General features: G+C 48.4%; 1 protein-coding gene across 1 annotated transcript in view; it reads right to left on the bottom strand.

Annotated features, from left to right (window-relative positions):
* LOC143998131 (unconventional myosin-Ig-like) overlaps window positions 1-17,913 on the bottom strand; it is a 307,651-nt gene that overhangs the window by 257,913 nt on the left and 31,825 nt on the right. Inside the window, exons 2-3 of the mRNA XM_077493873.1 lie at window positions 12,941-13,149; window positions 2,632-2,725 (exon numbers count right to left, since the gene is read on the bottom strand). Coding sequence (XP_077349999.1) covers window positions 2,632-2,725; window positions 12,941-13,149 — 303 coding nt within the window. The remainder of the gene's footprint in view (window positions 1-2,631; window positions 2,726-12,940; window positions 13,150-17,913) is intronic.

The raw sequence follows: 17,913 nt of genomic DNA, 5'->3' as shown, positions 1-17,913 counted from the left end.
CTCTATGAAGAGTTTGGGACTTTTCTGTCTTGACAATAAATTATTATTGGTTGGCCTCCCTGGACAGTAGGTTCTTACTGCCACTTAGGAACATTAGTGCCTAAGCTATGACCAAGATCTATCTACTTGACATGACAGCCAAGATCTACTGTATCTACCTTGACATGGTGGCCAAGATCTATCTGCCTTGACATGATGGCCAAGATCTATTTACTTTGACCTGATGGTCAAGACCTATCTACCTTGACATGATGGCCAAGACCTATCTACCTTGACATGATGGCCAAGACCTATCTACCTTGACATGATGGCCAAGATCTATTTACTTTGACCTGATGGTCAAGACCTATCTACCTTGACATGTTCACCAAGATCTATCTACCTTGACATGGTGGTCAAGATCTATCTGCCTTGACATGATGGCCAAGATCTATTTACTTTGACCTGATGGTCAAGACCTATCTACCTTGACATGATGGCCAAGACCTATCTACCTTGACATGATGGCCAAGATCTATTTACATTGACCTGATGGTCAAGACCTATCTACCTTGACATGTTCACCAAGATCTATCTACCTTTACATAATGCTCAAGACCTATCAACATTGACATGTTCACCAAGATCTATCTGCCTTGACAGAATGGCCAAGATCTATCTACCTTCACATGATGGCCAAGACCTACTGTATCTGTAAATGACACCTCCACAGCTGGGCAGGGCTGGATTGGGACAAAAATTTGGCCCTGGACTTCATCATGACCGGCCCACTTTAAGTTTGACTGTACCCACCAGAAGCCCCCTTCACATCAGAGTCCCCATCAGAAGCCGCCTTCACATCAGAGTGCCCATCAGCAGCCCCTTCAAATCAGAGTCCCCACCAGCAGCCCCATTCACATCAGAGTCCCTACCAGCAGCCCCCTTCACATCAGAGTCCCCACCAGCAGCCCCCTTCACATCAGAGTCCCCACCAGCAGCCCCCTTCAAATCAGAGTCCCCATCAGCAACCCCCTTCAAATCAGAGTCCCCACCAGCAGCCCCCTTCAAATCAGAGTCCCCATCAGAAGCCGTCTTCACATCAGAGTCCCCATCAGCAGCCCCCTTCACACCAGAGTCCCCACCGACAGCCCCTTCACACCAGAGTCCCCATCAGAAGCCCCCTTCACACCAGAGTCCCCATCAGAAGCCCCTTTCACACCAGAGTCCCCATCAAAAGCCGCCTTCACAACAGAGTCTCCATCAGAAGCCGCCTTCACAACAGAGTCCCCATCAGCAGCCCTTTCACATCAGAGTCCCCATCAGCAGCCCCCTTCACACCAGAGTCCCCATCAGCAGCCCCCTTTACACCAGAGTCCCCATCAGCAGCCTCCTTCACACCAGAGTCCCCATCAGCAGCCCCCTTCACACCAGAGTCCCCATCAGCAGCCCCCTTCACATCAGAGTCCCCATCAGCAGCCCCCTTCACATCAGAGTCCCCATCAGCAGCCCCCTTCACATCAGAGTCCCCACCAGCAGCCCCCTTCACATCAGAGTCCCCACCAGCAGCCCCTTCACATCAGTCCCCATCAGAAGCCCCCTTCACATCAGAGTCCCACCAGAAACCCCCTTCACATCAGAGTCCCCATCAGAAGCCCCATTCATATCAGAGTCCCCACCAGCAGCCCTCTTCACATTAGTCCCCACCAGCAGCCCTCTTAACATCAGTCCCCACCAGCAGCCCCCTTCACATCAGAGTCCCCACCAGCAGCCCCCTTCACATCAGTCCCCACCAGCAGCCCCCTTCACATCAGAGTCCCCACCAGCAGCCCCCTTCACATCAGAGTCCCCACCAGCAGCCCCTTCACATCAGAGTCCCCACCAGCAGCCCCCTTCACATCAGGGTCCACATCAGAAGCCCCCTTCACATCAGTCGCAATCAGAAGCCCCCTTCACATCAGAGTCCCCACCAGCAGCCCCCTTCACATCAGTCGCAATCAGAAGCCCCCTTCACATCAGAGCATCCTCCCTCTCCTCCCCCTCCCACATGTACTCACAGTTTTGAAGGCAGCTTTTTGTTCCTCTCTGTGATAACAAGTGATAAGGGGAGAGAGGAAGGAAAGTCTGCCGGCTGTCTATCTCCTCCTGCAGGCTGGAGAGAGCATAACACCTAATGCTCTCTCCAGCAAGTGATGGAGCTGCTCCTCCTGACAGGAGTGAAATTGCGATCACTCACTGTCAGAGAGGAGCGGCTCCAGGACTGCATCTGACTGGCCCACTGAGCCATTCGGCCCACCTGAAAACTCCCGGTAGTCCCGATTGCCAGTCCATGCCTGCAGCTGTTTTTTTTAGGGCAGTCTCTCCTCTACTTCCTCTCCAGCCTTCAGTAAAGGGAAATGTTGATAGCTGGTTCTGTCACATGTCCGTCATTCACCAAAATATAATATGACGGTCCTAATTCAAGTTTTTCCTTCTTGGGTGGGTGGCAGATGTAAACGAAACTGAATTCTCTGTCTAGTACTGCATAACTTTATTCTGGGGAACCTCTTAAAATCACAAAACCCTGTTATGGAAAACTTCAAAAATGTGCCCAGGCTTCCCAGGAGTAAGTGAGCGCTGATATCCCACCATGTTTTTCAGTGACCGCAAACGTACCTTTCCACCTCCTCTCTCTGGGTGGGGTTGGTGATGGCAGCAATATATTGCATGATGTATTTGCTGGCCTCTGTCTTCCCAGCTCCACTCTCTCCTGCAGGGGAAAGAACACACAAGGGGTCAGCTTCTGTTAAGGGAAAAACTGTGTTCAGCTGTTTGAGACTAAAAGTGGTGCTAATCAGCTATTGGCGCCAAGGCGGGGGTAAGGAATGGGCAGGAGGGGAAGCTGACCCAGGCGCATTTTGGCACAAGTGGCTGCATATGATGGGCACAGTGGCTGCGTTTGATGTGCACAATGGATACATCTGACGGGCACAATGGCTGCATTTGGTGGGCACAGTGGCTGCATTTGATGGGCACAGCAAGGCTGCAATTGATGGGGGGGGTTCAGTATTTTTCAGTTTGAGCACCAGCCGCCACTGGCTGTATGGTCTTGGTCACCATGCTGCAACTCAGTTTTCAGGGTCTTGGCAATTGTCTTATAGCCTAGGCCATCTTTATGTAGAGCAACAATTCTTTTTTTCAGATCCTCAAAGTTCTTTGCCATGAGGTGCCATGTTGAACTTCCAGAGACCAGTATGAGAGAGTGAGAGCGATAACACCAAATTTAGCACACCTGCTCCCCATTCACACCTGAGACCTTGTAACACTAATGAGTCACATGACACCGGGGAGGGAAAATGGCTAATTGGGCACAATTTGGACATTTTCACTTAGGGGCGTACTGACTTGTGTTGTCAGTGGTTTAGATATCAATGGCTGTGTGTTGAGTTATTTTGAGAGGACAGCAAATTTACACTGTTATACAAGCTGTACACTCACTACTTTACATTGTAGCAAATTGTAATTTATTCAGTGTTGTCACATGTGAAGATATAATAAAATATTTACAAAAATGTGAGGGGTGTACTCACTTTTGTGAGATACTGTACCTTGTCAAGGCCAGGATCTATCTGCCTTGACATGATGGACAAGATCTATTTACATTGACATGATGGCCAAGATCTATCAGCTTTGGCATGATGGCCAAGATCTATCTGCCTTGACATGATGGCCAAGATCTATCAGCTTTGGCATGATGGCCAAGACCTATCTACCTTGATGTGATGGCCATGAGCTATCTGCTTTGACATAATGGCCAAGGCCCATCTACCTTGACAAGATTGCCAAGATATATCTGTCTTGACATGATGGCCAGGACCTAGCTACCTTGATGTGATGGCCAAGATCTATCTGCATTGACATGATGGCCAAGGCCTATCTACCTTGTTGTGATGGCCAAGGTCTATTTGCCTTGACAAGATGGCCAAGATCTATCTGTCTTGACATGATGGGCAAGACTAATCTACCTTGATGTTATGGCCAAGATCTATCTGCCTTGACAAGATGGCAGAGACCTATCTACCTTGATGTGATATCCAAGATCTATCTGCCTTGACACGATGGCTAAGACTTATCTACCTTGATGTGATGGCCAAGATCTATCTACCTTAATGTGATGGCCAAGGCATTTCTGCCAGACTGCTGGTTGGAAGCTAAACAGTGGGGACCTTGAGTGGAGAGCGTGAACTAGTTTTGCTTTTGACTGCTGGTGATTGCTGTGTTGCATTTTAGGTTCTTTTTATGGCTTTTTCTTGTAGCTTTTTAATACCTTTTTCTGTCCCTTTTTAAGTAGCCTTTTTTTTCTTTGCTTCCTTCACTCTACTAATTAAGGGGAATGGTTAATTGTTCATATGTGCTTGAGGCCTATATAACCTTCTGTAGAACTCATTGTGAGCCTCATTGTGAAGCAGCCGGAAACTTTGAGCTTGCTGGAACTTAGACCAAGTGGAACTGGACTAAGTGGTGACTTAAAAACCAGAGTTGGTGGAACTGGACTAAGTGGTGAGTTTAAAACCAGAGTTGAAAACAAGAGTTTATAACAGGGGTCAAGTATCTGTGTAGGGTGAGTATGTACCTCCTGTGTATTGTAAGAACATGAGTGCTGCGAGTGCACGTGGGCTGTATTGAGTATTAGTGTCAGGTAGTACCTGTGTATTGTGAGTACCTGAGTGTTGTCTGAGTAATGAGTGTGGATCGTTAGTACTTGTGTATTGTGTGTGTGCACGTGGGTCTGCGAGAGCCTGTGTATTGTCTTGTTGGTACCTGTGTATTGTCTTGTTGTGTATTACTGTCAGGAAGCTGGTTGTTGGGTAATTTGGACAGGGTAAAATCCCCAACACTCATTAAATTAGTGGGTGTGATGCCCGTCAGAGATGCAACTAGTTGTACATCTTGCAGCATGTATGCGTTCCTTGATAATCCGATCGAGGGTGAATACTGCTGTGCAAAATGTGAGCACATTGTTTCCCGGGATGCCCAGGTTCTGAATCTGAGGACGTAACTGTCGGCACTGAAAAGACCCTCCATACTAAAGGAGAGCAAGGAACATACACGGCAGGTGCCGGCAAGGGCCAGCACAGAGGCGGGTGGAGACAAAGAAGTGCAGGCACTAGGAAAAAGTAGATGGGTGACGGTCAGAAAAGGTAGAGGGGGAAGTGCAAGGGAGGTCGATCCAGGGCTGGAGCTTCCCAATAAGTACGCTCCATTGAGTGACATTGGGGAAACCAGTCAGGGACCAGCACTGCTGGAGCTGAGGGATTCTCCTTGCTGCCGGGGGAAGTACTCCTCCAGTGAGAGTTGGGGGGAATCGAAGGGAAAGGAAAGACAGATTCTGGTGGTAGGGGACTCAATTCTTAGAGAGGGCAATCTGTAGCAAAGACCTGAAGTGCCGAACTGTATGTTGTCTACCGGGTGCTTGGGTTTGGCACATAACGAATCAAAGGACAGATTACTGGGAGGGGCTGGGGAAGACCCATCTGTCATGGTGCACGTTGGCACCAATGACAAAGTCAGAGACAGATGGAGTGTCCTAAAGAACGATTTTGGGGACTTGGGAGCTAAATTGAGGAAAAGGACCTCCAAGGTAGTATTCTCAGGAATACTACCAGTACATCGAGCCACACCAGAAAGGCAGAGGGAAATTAGGGAAGTAAACAAGTGGCTGAGGAACTGATGTAGTAAGGAGGGGTTTGGGGTCCTGGAGGATTGGGCCAACTTCTCAGTCGGTCACCAGTTCTATAGAAGGGATGGACTGCACCTACATGAGGAGAGTGAAGATCTGCTGGGAGTGAAGATGGCCAAAAGTTAGAGGGGTTTTTAAACTAGGCAACGGGGGGGGGGAGTCCAGAGCTAGAGATAGTCAGCGCGGAACATATTCTAGAGGGTAGTATTGGGGCATTTGTGGTAGGTTGACTAAAGCACATAAACCCAAGGTAAATATAGAAAGTCCTATTTGCAATCTTGGAACACAAAATAAAAGGATAGAATGTGACCGGTCTAAACTATGTGGTATGTTCACCAATGCCAGGAGCCTGGCAGACAAGATGGGTGAACTAGAGATACTTTTGTACAAGGAGGATTTGGAATTTGTGGGAAATTCAGAGGCCTGATTCAACAGCTCTCATGATTGTCTGGCAACCATTGAAGGGTATACCTTACATCACTAAGGGAGCTAGGGAGGAGGTGGAATCCTTATGGGTAGAGCTCCAAAGGGATGGAGCAAAGGGGAAAATAATACTGGGAGTATGCTAAAGGCCTCCTAACCTGAGGGGGGAGGGGGAGACAGATCTCCTATCACAAGTTGGATTAGCAGCAAGGATGGGAAGTGTTATCATAATCGGGGATTTTAATTATCCAGACGTAGACTGGGCGGAGGGGATCGTGCATTCATCTAAGGCTCGCCAGTTCCTAAATATCTTGCAGGACAATTTCATGGTTCAGATGGTAGATGCACCAACTAGAAATAAAGCGTTACTGGATCTACTGATTACCAACAATACAGACCTGATCACGGATGTGGAAATACGGGGTAATTAAGGAAACGGTGATCACAGGTCAATTGGCTTCAGTAAAAATCACACAAATTGGAAACATTAGGGGAATACAAAGACATGGAATTTCAAAAGAGCCAACTTCCCTAAACTACGAACCTTGCTAGAAGGCATAAATTGGGATAAAATCTTAGGAACAAAGAACATGGAGGAGAGATGGGTTTGCTTTAAGAGCATATTAAATAAGGGCATTAGCTAGTGCATCCCATTGGATAATAAATTAAAAAGAGCAAACAAAAGTCCTGGATGGCCTAACTCCAATGTAAAAATGCATATACAGCAAAAGCAAAGGAGAAGGCATTCAAAAAATGCAAGGTTGAGGGATCATCATCAGCATTCAGACTTTATAAAGAATGCAACAAGAAATGTAAGGGTGCAATAAGGACGACTCAGATAGAACACTAAAGACACATAGCGGAAGAGAGCAAAAAAAAAAATCCCAAGAAATTCTTTATGTATGTAAACAGTAAAAAAGGGAGGACAGACCATATTGGCCCCATAAAGAATGAGGAAGGACATCTGGTTACAAAGGATGGGGAGATGGCAAAGATTGAATTTATTCTTCTCCTCAGTCTTCACGAGGGAATCGGGGGTTCAGTAACCAAAACTGCAGTGTTTATCCTCATGACACATCACAGGAAGCACCTCCATGGTTAAAAGAGGACAGCATTAAAATTAGACTTGGGAAACTTAATATTAATAAATTAACTGGGACCAGATGGCTTGCATCCAAGGGTACTCAGGGAACTCAGTCAAGTAATTGCCAGACCATTGTTCCTAATTTTTACTGACTGGAATGGTACCAGCTGATTGGAGAAAAGCCAATGTAGCACCAATATTTAGAAAGGGCCTAAAATACATCCCTGGGAATTACAGACCAGTTAGCCCAACATCAATAGTATGCAAGCTCTTGGAGGAGATGATAAGGGACTATATACAAGATTTTAGTAATGAGAACGGTATCATTAGCAGTAACCAGCATGGATTCATGAAGAATCGTTCTTGCCAAACCAATCTATTAACCTTCTATGAGGAAGTGAGTTGCTATCTAGATAAAGGAAGGCCCGTAGACGTGGTGTATCTGGATAAAGGAAGGCCCGTAGATGTGGTATATCTGGATTTTGCAAAAGCATTTGATACAGTTCCCCATAAATGTTTACTGTACAAAATTAGGTTAGTTGGCATGGACCATAGGGTAAGTACATGGATTGAAAACTGGCAACAAGGGCGAGTTCAGAGGGTAGTAGTGATAAATGGGGAGTACTCAGAATGGTCAGGGGTGGGTAGTGGGGTCCCCCAGGGTTCTGTGCTGGCACCAATCCTATTTAATTTGTTCATAAACGACCTGGAGGATGGGGATGGGGTAAACAGTTCAATCTCTGTATTTGCAGACAATACTAAGCTAAGCAGGGCAATAACTTCTCCGCAGGATGTGGAAACCTTGCAAAAAAATCTGAACAAATGAATCGGGTGGGCAACTACGTGACAAATGAGGTTTAATGTAGAAAAATGTAAAATAATGCATTTGGGTGGCAAAAGTATGAATGCAATCTACTCACTGGGGGGAGAATATCTGGGGGGATCTAGGAGGGAGAAGGACCTGGGGGTCCTAGTAGATGATGGGCTCAGCAATGCCAAGCTGCTGCTAACAAAGCAGACAGAATATTGGCATTAAAAATGGGATCAACACCAGAGAAAAAACGATAATTCTCCCGCTCTACAAGACTCTGGTCCGGCCGCACCTGGAGTATGCTGTCCAGTTCTGGGCACCAGTCCTCAGGAAGGATGTACTGGAAACGGAGGGAGTACAAAGAAGGGCAACAAAGTTAATAAAGGGTCTGGAGGATATTAGTTATGAGGAAAGGTTGTGAGTAGGGATGGCCGAATGGTTCACCCGGCGGTCGGTTCGCGGCAAATTTTGCCTGTTCGCGATTCGCCGGATCGGCGGACTATTGCCGCTGTTCGCCCCGGCGGACTTATGTGTTGACAGTGTGAAAGAACTTTGACCCATGATGACACATCCATCATGGGGTACAGGACAGCCAATTGAGACATTACAGCACATGGACACTTGGACATTCCCCCTAACTTCTAAATAGACCCGACCATTTTACATTCTTTCTTATGTCATTATAGGGAGAGGTTGCTGTGTGGAGCAGGGAGAGACTGCAGTGACACAAATCGCTAGCTATTAGGTCCACAAAAGTCCTTTTAGGGACTGGTATGGTATAGGTGTAGTACAGTATATAGGGTTCAGTGCACTGCTGTGCTTGTGATTGCAGCAGCCTGTCTTTTTGTGAGTGCAGGGAGGGACAGGATGCTGTGTGGAGCAGAGACAGTCAGTTTAATCACTAGCTATTACTATTAGGTCCACAAAGGTCCTTTTAAGGACTGGTATAGGTGTACAGTATATAGGGTTGTACACGTATAATATACTTTCTTCCAAATATAGAAAGAATATTATACTTGACTGCTGCCCTATTCTGCAGCAGTCCTTTATCAGTGTAGGGACTGAGGTACAGTCTGCTAATCACTAGCTACTAGTTCCACAAAGGTCCTTGTAAGGACTGGTATAGGTCCACAATATATAGGGTTGTGGTGCACTGCTGCAGATTGTTGCCCTATTCTGCAGCAGTCCTTTATCAGTGTAGGGACTGAGGTACAGTCTGCTAATCACTAGCTACTAGTTCCACAAAGGTCCTTGTAAGGACTGGTATGGTATAGGTGTAGTACAGTATATAGGGTTCAGTGCACTGCTGTGCTTGTGATTGCAGCAGCCTGTCTTTTGTGAGTGCAGGGAGGGACAGGACGCTGTGTGGAGCAGGGACAGTCAGTTTAATCACTAGCTATTACTATTAGGTCCACAAAGGTCCTTTTAAGGACTGGTATAGGTGTACAGTATATAGGGTTGTACACGTACAATAAACTTTCTTCCAAATATAGAAAGAATATTATACTTGACTGCTGCCCTATTCTGCAGCAGTCCTTTATCAGTGTAGGGACTGAGGTACAGTCTGCTAATCACTAGCTACTAGTTCCACAAAGGTCCTTGTAAGGACTGGTATAGGTTCACAATATATAGGGTTGTGGTGACCTTTTTTCTACATTTGACTCACTTCCTTGTACAAAAAAAGCACACCGTACTATATGCCCGTACCCTCCTGTTTGAAGAGGTTGAGCGGTGTCATATTTTTGGGGCCCAGCAGCGAGTTGCTGGTATCAGTGCTGCTGTCAGTGCTCTCTATCTCGGTGCTGGTGTCAGTGCTCTATATCACGGTGCTGGTGTCAGTGCTCTATATCACGGTGCTGGTGTCAGTGCACTCTATCACGGTGCTGGTGTCAGTGCTCTATATCTCGTTGCTGGTGTCAGTGCACTCTATCACGGTGCTAGTGTCAGTGCTCTATATCACGGTGCTGGTGTCAGTGCTCTATATCTCGGTGCTGGTGTCAGTGCTCTATATCTCGGTGCTGGTGTCAGTGCTCTATATCACGGTGCTGGTGTCAGTGCACTCTATCACGGTGCTGGTGTCAGTGCTCTATATCACGGTGCTGGTGTCAGTGCTCTATATCACGGTGCTGGTGTCAGTGCTCTATATCTCGGTGCTGATGTCAGTGCACTCTATCACGGTGCTGGAGTCAGTGCACTCTATCACGGTGCTGGTGTCAGTGCACTCTATCACGGTGCTGGTGTCAGTGCTTTATATCACGGTGCTGGTGTCAGTGCACTCTATCACGGTGCTGGTGTCAGTGCTCTATATCACAGTGCTCGTGTCAGTGCTCTATATCTCAGTGCTGGTGTCAGTGCACTCTATCACGGTGCTGGTGTCAGTGCTCTATATCACAGTGCTGGTGTCAGTGCTCTATATCTCAGTGCTGGTGTCAGTGCACTCTATCACGGTGCTGGTGTCAGTGCTCTATATCACGGTGCTGGTGTCAGTGCTCTATATCTCAGTGCTGGTGTCAGTGCTCTATATCACGGTGCTGGTGTCAGTGCACTCTATCACGGTGCTGGTGTCAGTGCTCTATATCTCAGTGCTGGTGTCAGTGCTCTATATCTCGGTGCTGGTGTCAGTGCACTCTATCACGGTGCTGGTGTCAGTGCTCTATATCACGGTGCTGGTGTCAGTGCTCTATATCTCGCTGCTGGTGATCATCTCCTGCACCCTCTTCATAGCCTACCCTGACCTTTCCTCTCCTCCATTTCCTTCATGCGCTCCACAGTCCTGAATTGTCAAAATTTAACATATAAAAAAAGAATGCTTGTAGTTATCGATCCCAGATTCACCTCATACATGTGTTATGTCATTGGCCATGTGGTGGGACTATGTGTGCACAGCTAGTAATTATTATTTGTGGCTGCAAATATGACATGTAGGTTTTGAAAATTCGCCTGCCATTGAAATCAATGGGGCCCGCCGCGAACTTTGCGGTTCGCGAACTTTCGGCCGCGTTCGCTGTTCACGTTCGCGAAAACGTCCCTTCGGAAGTTCGTCCATCTATAGTTGTGAGTACTGAACTTATTCTCTCTGGAGAAGAGACGCTTGAGGGGGGATATGATTTCAATTTATAAATACCGGACTGGTGACCCCACAATAGGGATAAAACTTTTTTGCGGAAGGGAATTTAACAAGACATGTGGCCACTCATTAAAATTAGAAGAAAATTGATTTAACCTTAAACTATGTAGAGGGTTCTTTACTGTAAGAGCAGCAAGAATTTGGAATTCCCTTCCACAGGCGGTGGTCTCAGTGGGGAGCATCAGTAGTTTCAAAAAACTATTAGATAAGCACCTGGACGACCACAACATGCAGGGATATACAATGTAATACTGACATATAATCATACACATAGGTTGGACTTGATGGACTTGTGTTTTTTTTTCAACCTCACCTACTATGTAACTATGTAACTATGTGATGACCAAGAGTCCAAGACCTATCTGCCTTGACGTAATAGCCAAGACCTATCTGCCTTGACATGATGGCCGATACTTATCTACCTTGATGTGATGGCCAGGGCCCGTCTGCCTTCACAAGGTGGCCATGATCTATCTGCGTTGACATGAAGACCTATCTACCTTGATGTGATTGCCAAAGCTGGTCTGCCTTGACAAGATCTATCTGCCTTGACATGTTGTCCAAGATCTATTTGCCTTGACATGATGGCCAAGATCTATCTGCCTTGACATGATGGCCAAGACCTATCTGTTTTGACGTGATGGCCAAAGCCTATCTACCTTGATGTGATGGCCAAGGCCTATCTACCCTTATGTGATGGCCAAGATCTATCTGCCTTAACGTGATGGCCAAAGCCTATCTACCTTGATGGGATGGCCAAAGCCTATCTACCTTGATGTGATGGCCAAGGCCTATCTACCCTGATGTGATGGCCAAGATCTATCTGCCTTGACGTAATAGCCAAGACCTATCTGCCTTGACGTGATGGCCGATACTTATCTACCTTGATGTGATGGACAAGGCCCATCTGCCTTCACAAGGTGGCCATGATCTATCTGCCTTGACATGATGGCCAAGACCTATCTGCTTTGACGTGATGGCCAAAGTCTATCTACCTTGATGTGATGGCCAAGGCCTATCTACCCTGATGTGATAGCCAAGATCTATCTGCCTTAAAGTGATGGCCAAAGCCTATCTACCTTGATGTGATGGCCAAGGCCTATCTACCCTGATGTGATGGCCAAGATCTATCTGCCTTAACGTGATGGCCAAAGCCTATCTACCTTGATGTGATGGCCAAAGCCTATCTACCTTGATGTGATGGCCAAAGCCTATCTACCTTGATGTGATGGCCAAGGCCTATCTACCCTGATGTGATGGCCAAGATCTATCTGCCTTGACGTGATGGCCAAGATCTATCTACCTTGACATGATAGGCAAGATGTTGGCCCAGCTGTTCTTAAGAACCTGCAGCGCAAGAATCTCCCTGCTTTTGAGGATGGCAGCATCAGGAGAATTGGAGTGATATTTGGTGATGTCACTGCTGTACTGCTCACTGTTCTCCTTGCTGGAGAGGAAGCTATACCTAAGAAAGGATCTCCCTGCTTCTGCCTCTTCATCACTAGTACCTCACCATACATCATTTCACCAAAGTAAAGCCACCACCAACACAGAGACAGTGCTGAACAAGGCATAGTTAGTCAGTAATGGGGACAATATCAGCTGTGGGGGGTCCACAGGCAATACTGGTGACTGGGCAGCATTCACAAAACAGGCCTCGTTTAAGCCACCCGTAAAATGCATAAGTGGCCTCTGTTGACTTCCATGCTGCATATAAATTGCAATTTCTTATACATTTCTCTTAGACGGGTATATGTTTAGTGGTGAGTCTTCTAATAGTGATTCCCAGTTACAGTCTACCTGAGATAACAATGCATGTGTCCCTCGCCCGCCGTTTCATGGCCTTGTATGCTGCGTCGGCAACGGCGTACAGGTGCGGCGGTCTCTCGTACAGCTCTCTCCCGCGGTAATATTCGATCATTTCTTTCCCATACAGGTCCATGGGTTTATACGGGTTTACAGACACCACCACTTCTCCAATGTATGTGTAGATTCTCCCGCGCTCAAACCTGCGGAGACAAAAAATGGCAAATGAGCAATGAGGGAACCAAAGACTATAAATGGTCATAAGAGTCACAGGTAAAAGCCATAGAAATTCTGCAGAAATGAAGATATTGGAGATAAAATTCCTCTCAGGCCCATACGTGTGCCCCCATACCAAGTGGTTTACTATGGGGGGAATTGGAAGGGGGATGAAGCAGAGAGCACCAGCAGGGGACCCGAGAAGAGGAGGACCAGAGCTGCTCTGTTCAAAACCATTACAGAGCCGGTAAGTAATAACGTGTTTGTTATTTAATATTTTTATTATTATTTGTAAATATACACTCACCGCCCACTTTATTAGGCACACCTGCTCAATTGCTGGGTAACACAAACTGCTAATCAGCCAATCACATGGCCGCAACTCAATGCATTTAAGAATCTAGATGTGCTGAAGACAACTTGCTGAAGTTCAAACCGAGAATCAGAATGGGGATTTAAGTGACTTTGAACGTGGCATGGTTGTTGGTGGCAGACGGGCCGGTCTGAGTATTTCTGGGATTTTCACACACACAACCATCTCTCGGGATTACTGAGAATGGTTGGGAAAAGGAGAAAATATCCAGTGAGCGGCGGTTGTGTGGAGGAAAATGCCTTGTTGAGGTCAGAGGAGAATGGGGCTGACTGGTTCCAGATGATAGAAAGGCAACAGTAACTCCAATAACCTCTCGTTACACCAAAGGTACGCAGAATACCATCTCTGAACGCACAACACATCCAACCTTGAACCAGATGGGCTACAGCAGGAGAAGACCCCACCGGGTGTCACTCCTGTCAGCTAAGAACAGGAAACTGAGGCTACAATTGGCACAGGATCACCAAAATTGGAAAATAGAAGATTGGAAAAATGTTGCCTGGTGTGATGAGTCTGGATTTTGTTCTGCAACATTTAGATGGTGGGGTCAGAATTTGGCGCATGAATCCATCCTGCCTTGTATCACCGGTTCAGGCTGGTGGTGGGGGGTGTAATGGTGTGGGGGGTGGGGTATCACCGGTTCAGGCTGGTGGTGGGGGTGTAATGGTGTGGGGGATGGGATATCACCGGTTCAGGCTGGTGGTGGGGGTGTAATGGTGTGGTGGATGGGGTATCACCGGTTCAGGCTGGTGGTGGGGGTGTAATGGTGTGGGGGGTGGGGTATCACCGGTTCAGGCTGGTGGTGGGGGTGTAATGGTGTGGTGGATGGGGTATCACCGGTTCAGGCTGGTGGTGGGGGTGTAATGGTGTTGGGGATGGGGTATCACCGGTTCAGGCTGGTGGTGGGGGTGTAATGGTGTGGGGGATGGGGTATCACCGGTTCAGGCTGGTGGTGGGGGTGTAATGGTGTGGGGGATATTTTCTTGGCACACTTTGAACCCCTTAGTACCATTAGAGCATGGTTTACATGCCATGACCTCCCCGAGTATTGTTGCTGACCATGTCCATCCCTTTATGACTACAGCATCCCCATCTTCTGATGGCTCCTCCCAGCAGGATAATGCACCATGTCACAAAGCTCCAATCATCTCACCACTGGACAATGAGGTCCCTGTCCTCCAATGGCCTCCACACTCACCACATCTCATCCAATAGAGCACCTTTGGGATATGGAGGAAAGGGAGATTCGGCATCATTGATGTGCAGCCGACAAATCTGTAGCAACTGTGCGATGTTATCAGGTCACTATGGAGCAAAATCTCTGAGGAACATTTCCAACACCTTGTTGTATCTCTGCCACCAAGACTCAAGGCAAAAGGGGGTCCTACCCGCTACTAGCAAGGGGGACCTAATAAAGTGGCCAGTGAGGGTATAGCGCCACCATCTGCTATGGTGCAGCACATCAGAATGGGGCTGTAAGGAATACCATGACACTGTGTTTTGATTGTTTCTAGATACGACTGGCAGTGATGGTTCTCGGGAAGTGATGTCATACTTGTGAGGCTGTACTGCGGTTACTTTGTGGTCGGTACAGACTAGGGATGAGCTTCGTGTTCGAGTCGAACATACGTTCGACTCGAACATCGGCTGTTCGCCCGTTCGGCGAATTCCGAACGTTATGGGCGTCATCGCAGTGCATTGCTGGCTCATGATTGGCCAAGCATGCACTGTGACCCCGCATGCTTGGCCAATCACAGCGCCAGCAGCGAGGAGAGCCATGATTGGCCACAGGCAGGATGCCTGTGGCCAATCATAGCTCAGGCTGTGTAGTACACGCCCCACACTATATAAGGCCGGCGGCCTAGTGTAGTGTGTTGGCGTCTGAAGCAGTTAGTGGGTGTTCTGTGTACCTTCAACACAGTACACACCGATCCTTATCGGCCGATTTTCGATATTGCTGTTGTGTAGTGGTTGTTGTCTGCGTGCCCTGACCGCAGTACATACCGCTATATCCACCTACATAGCTGTTCTCTATTTGAGCCCACTTGCCATCTACAGGAGTTATTGGAAGTTGTGTGTGCCTCCAGCACAGCACAGTATACATCTGTATATACCCCTTTATCTCTGGTGTTCTATAAAAAAGGCATCTGCAGGAGTTAGTGGGTGTTGTGTGCCTCCAGCACAATATACACCTGTATCTACCGTTTATTGCTGTTCTCTAATAGAGCCATCTGCAGGGCTTAATGGGTGTTGTGTGACTCCATTACACTGCTGTTTTACCCAACTCCCTTCAGGCCATTACCATGTCTGGAAGGCCAGCAAGGAGAGGCAGACAGGCGCGAGCCGATAAAAGAGGGCAAGCAGGCTCTGTGTCTAGAGACAACAGTGCTGGTCGTGGACGCGGTGCATTGTCATCAGCACGTGGCCATGGGACATGCTTGTCCTTCTTTTCGGCAGCTGGACATGTTGAGCCGCAACATGCCAACGACTTGGTAGAGTGGATGACCAAGCCCTCTTCATCCTCCTCATCCTCTCTCACCGAGTCTCAGGGTACTAGCAAAGCAGCTGCCAACGCATCGTCTTCCCTCCTCTCAATGTCATCATCAGTGACTCCTTCCCTAGACCCACCACGTCCTCCTGAGGAGTCTCCTGAACTCTTTGAGCACAGTGTTGGGTACATGCTCCAGGAGGATGCCCAGTGTTTTTTAGGCTCTGATGATGACACTCAGCTAGAGGAAGGCAGTAGCGTGAGCACAGAGAGAGGGGATGCTCAAGAAGGACAGCAATCTGGCAGTCATGTTCCACAAGCTGCAGCATACTGCCAGGTTTGCTACAGCGATGAAGAGGGAGGGGATGATGAGGGCACTGACTCCACGTGGGTGCCTGGAAGGAGGGAGGAGGAGGAGGAGGAGGAGGCACATGTCCAACGAGGCAGGATGCCCTCCGGGGGCCAGCTTAGGGGCAGCACACCGACTGAATCACACCGCAGAGCTCCGCCTGTGCAGAGTGCTGCCTCTGCGCGTTATTCTAAAAGTTCTTTGGTGTGGGCCTTTTTTGAGATGAGTGCATCAGATCGCACCGCTGCTATTTGCAACATATGTCTCAAGCGTATCTCGCGTGGCCAAAACATCAGCCGCTTGGGCACCACATGCTTGACCAGACATATGTTGACCTGCCATGCAGCTCGTTGGCAAGCGTACATCAAAGACCCACACCAAAGAACAAAGCGGACCTCTCCTTGCTCCTCATCAGCTGGCATCTCCAACCCCACTAGACCTTCAGTCCTCTCTGAAACCTGCTCTGAGAGGAATGAAGGGGTAGAATTAGGTGTGTCACAGCCAAGTGCTTCCGGGCACTCTGTTAGCAGTACACCCACGTCCGATTATAGCAGGCAAATGTCCCTGCCCCAGCTGCTGGACCGGCGAAAGAAGTTCACTCCCAGCCATCCACATGCCCAGCGGTTGAATGCTAGCTTGGCTAAATTGCTAGCACTTCAACTGCTGCCTTTTCAGTTGGTAGACTCGGCCCCCTTCCGTGAGTTTGTACAATGTGCGGTTCCTCAGTGGCAGGTCCCCAAACGCCACTTTTTCTCACGGAAGGCGATTCCGGCTCTCTACCGGCATGTGGAAGGCAATGTCCTTGCCTCGCTGGACAGGGCGGTCAGCGGTAAGGTGCATATTACCGCTGACTCATGGTCCAGCAGGCATGGACAGGGACGTTACCTGTCTTTCACGGCTCATTGGGTCACTCTTCTGGCAGCTGGGAAGGATGCAGGACAAGGTGCAGTAGTGTTGGAGGTTGTTCCGCCACCACGCCTCCAAAATGCTACTATTGGTTGTGACACACCTCTCTCCTCCACCCCCTCCTCTTCTTCTTCCTCCATGGCCTCTTCCAGTGCTCTGTCCTCAGAATCAGCGGTGCTCCGTAGGCGTTCCAGGGGCTACGCAAGTACGCAGGCAAAACGATGCCATGCCGTGCTTGCGCTGGTTTGTTTGGGGGACAGGAGCCACACTGGGGCGGATGTTTTGTCAGCTCTGCAGGGGCAGGCCGAGAGGTGGTTGACGCCACGCCAGCTTAAGCCAGGAATGGTGGTTTGTGACAATGGCACCAACCTCCTCTCCGCCCTCCGACAGGGACAACTGACCCATGTGCCCTGTGTAGCTCATGTCCTTAACCTGGTGGTGCAGCGGTTCTTGGGCAGGTACCCCGGCTTACAGGATGTTCTGAAGCAGGCCAGGAAAGTCTGTGTGCATTTCCGCCGATCATTTAATGCCTGTGCTTGGCTGGCTGAGCTCCAAAAGGAGTTGAACCTGCCCAAGAACCGCCTTATATGTGACATGCCCACCAGGTGGAACTCAACGTTGGCCATGCTGCAGCG

The sequence above is a fragment of the Lithobates pipiens genome, unplaced genomic scaffold, assembly GCF_037356315.1.
Source record: "Lithobates pipiens isolate NorthernLeopardFrog02 unplaced genomic scaffold, aLitPip1_a1.2 Scaffold_19, whole genome shotgun sequence".
Classification (NCBI taxonomy): Eukaryota; Metazoa; Chordata; class Amphibia; order Anura; family Ranidae; genus Lithobates; species Lithobates pipiens.
Note: the sequence above shows the minus strand (reverse complement) of the source record. Positions and strands in the feature narration are given on the sequence as shown.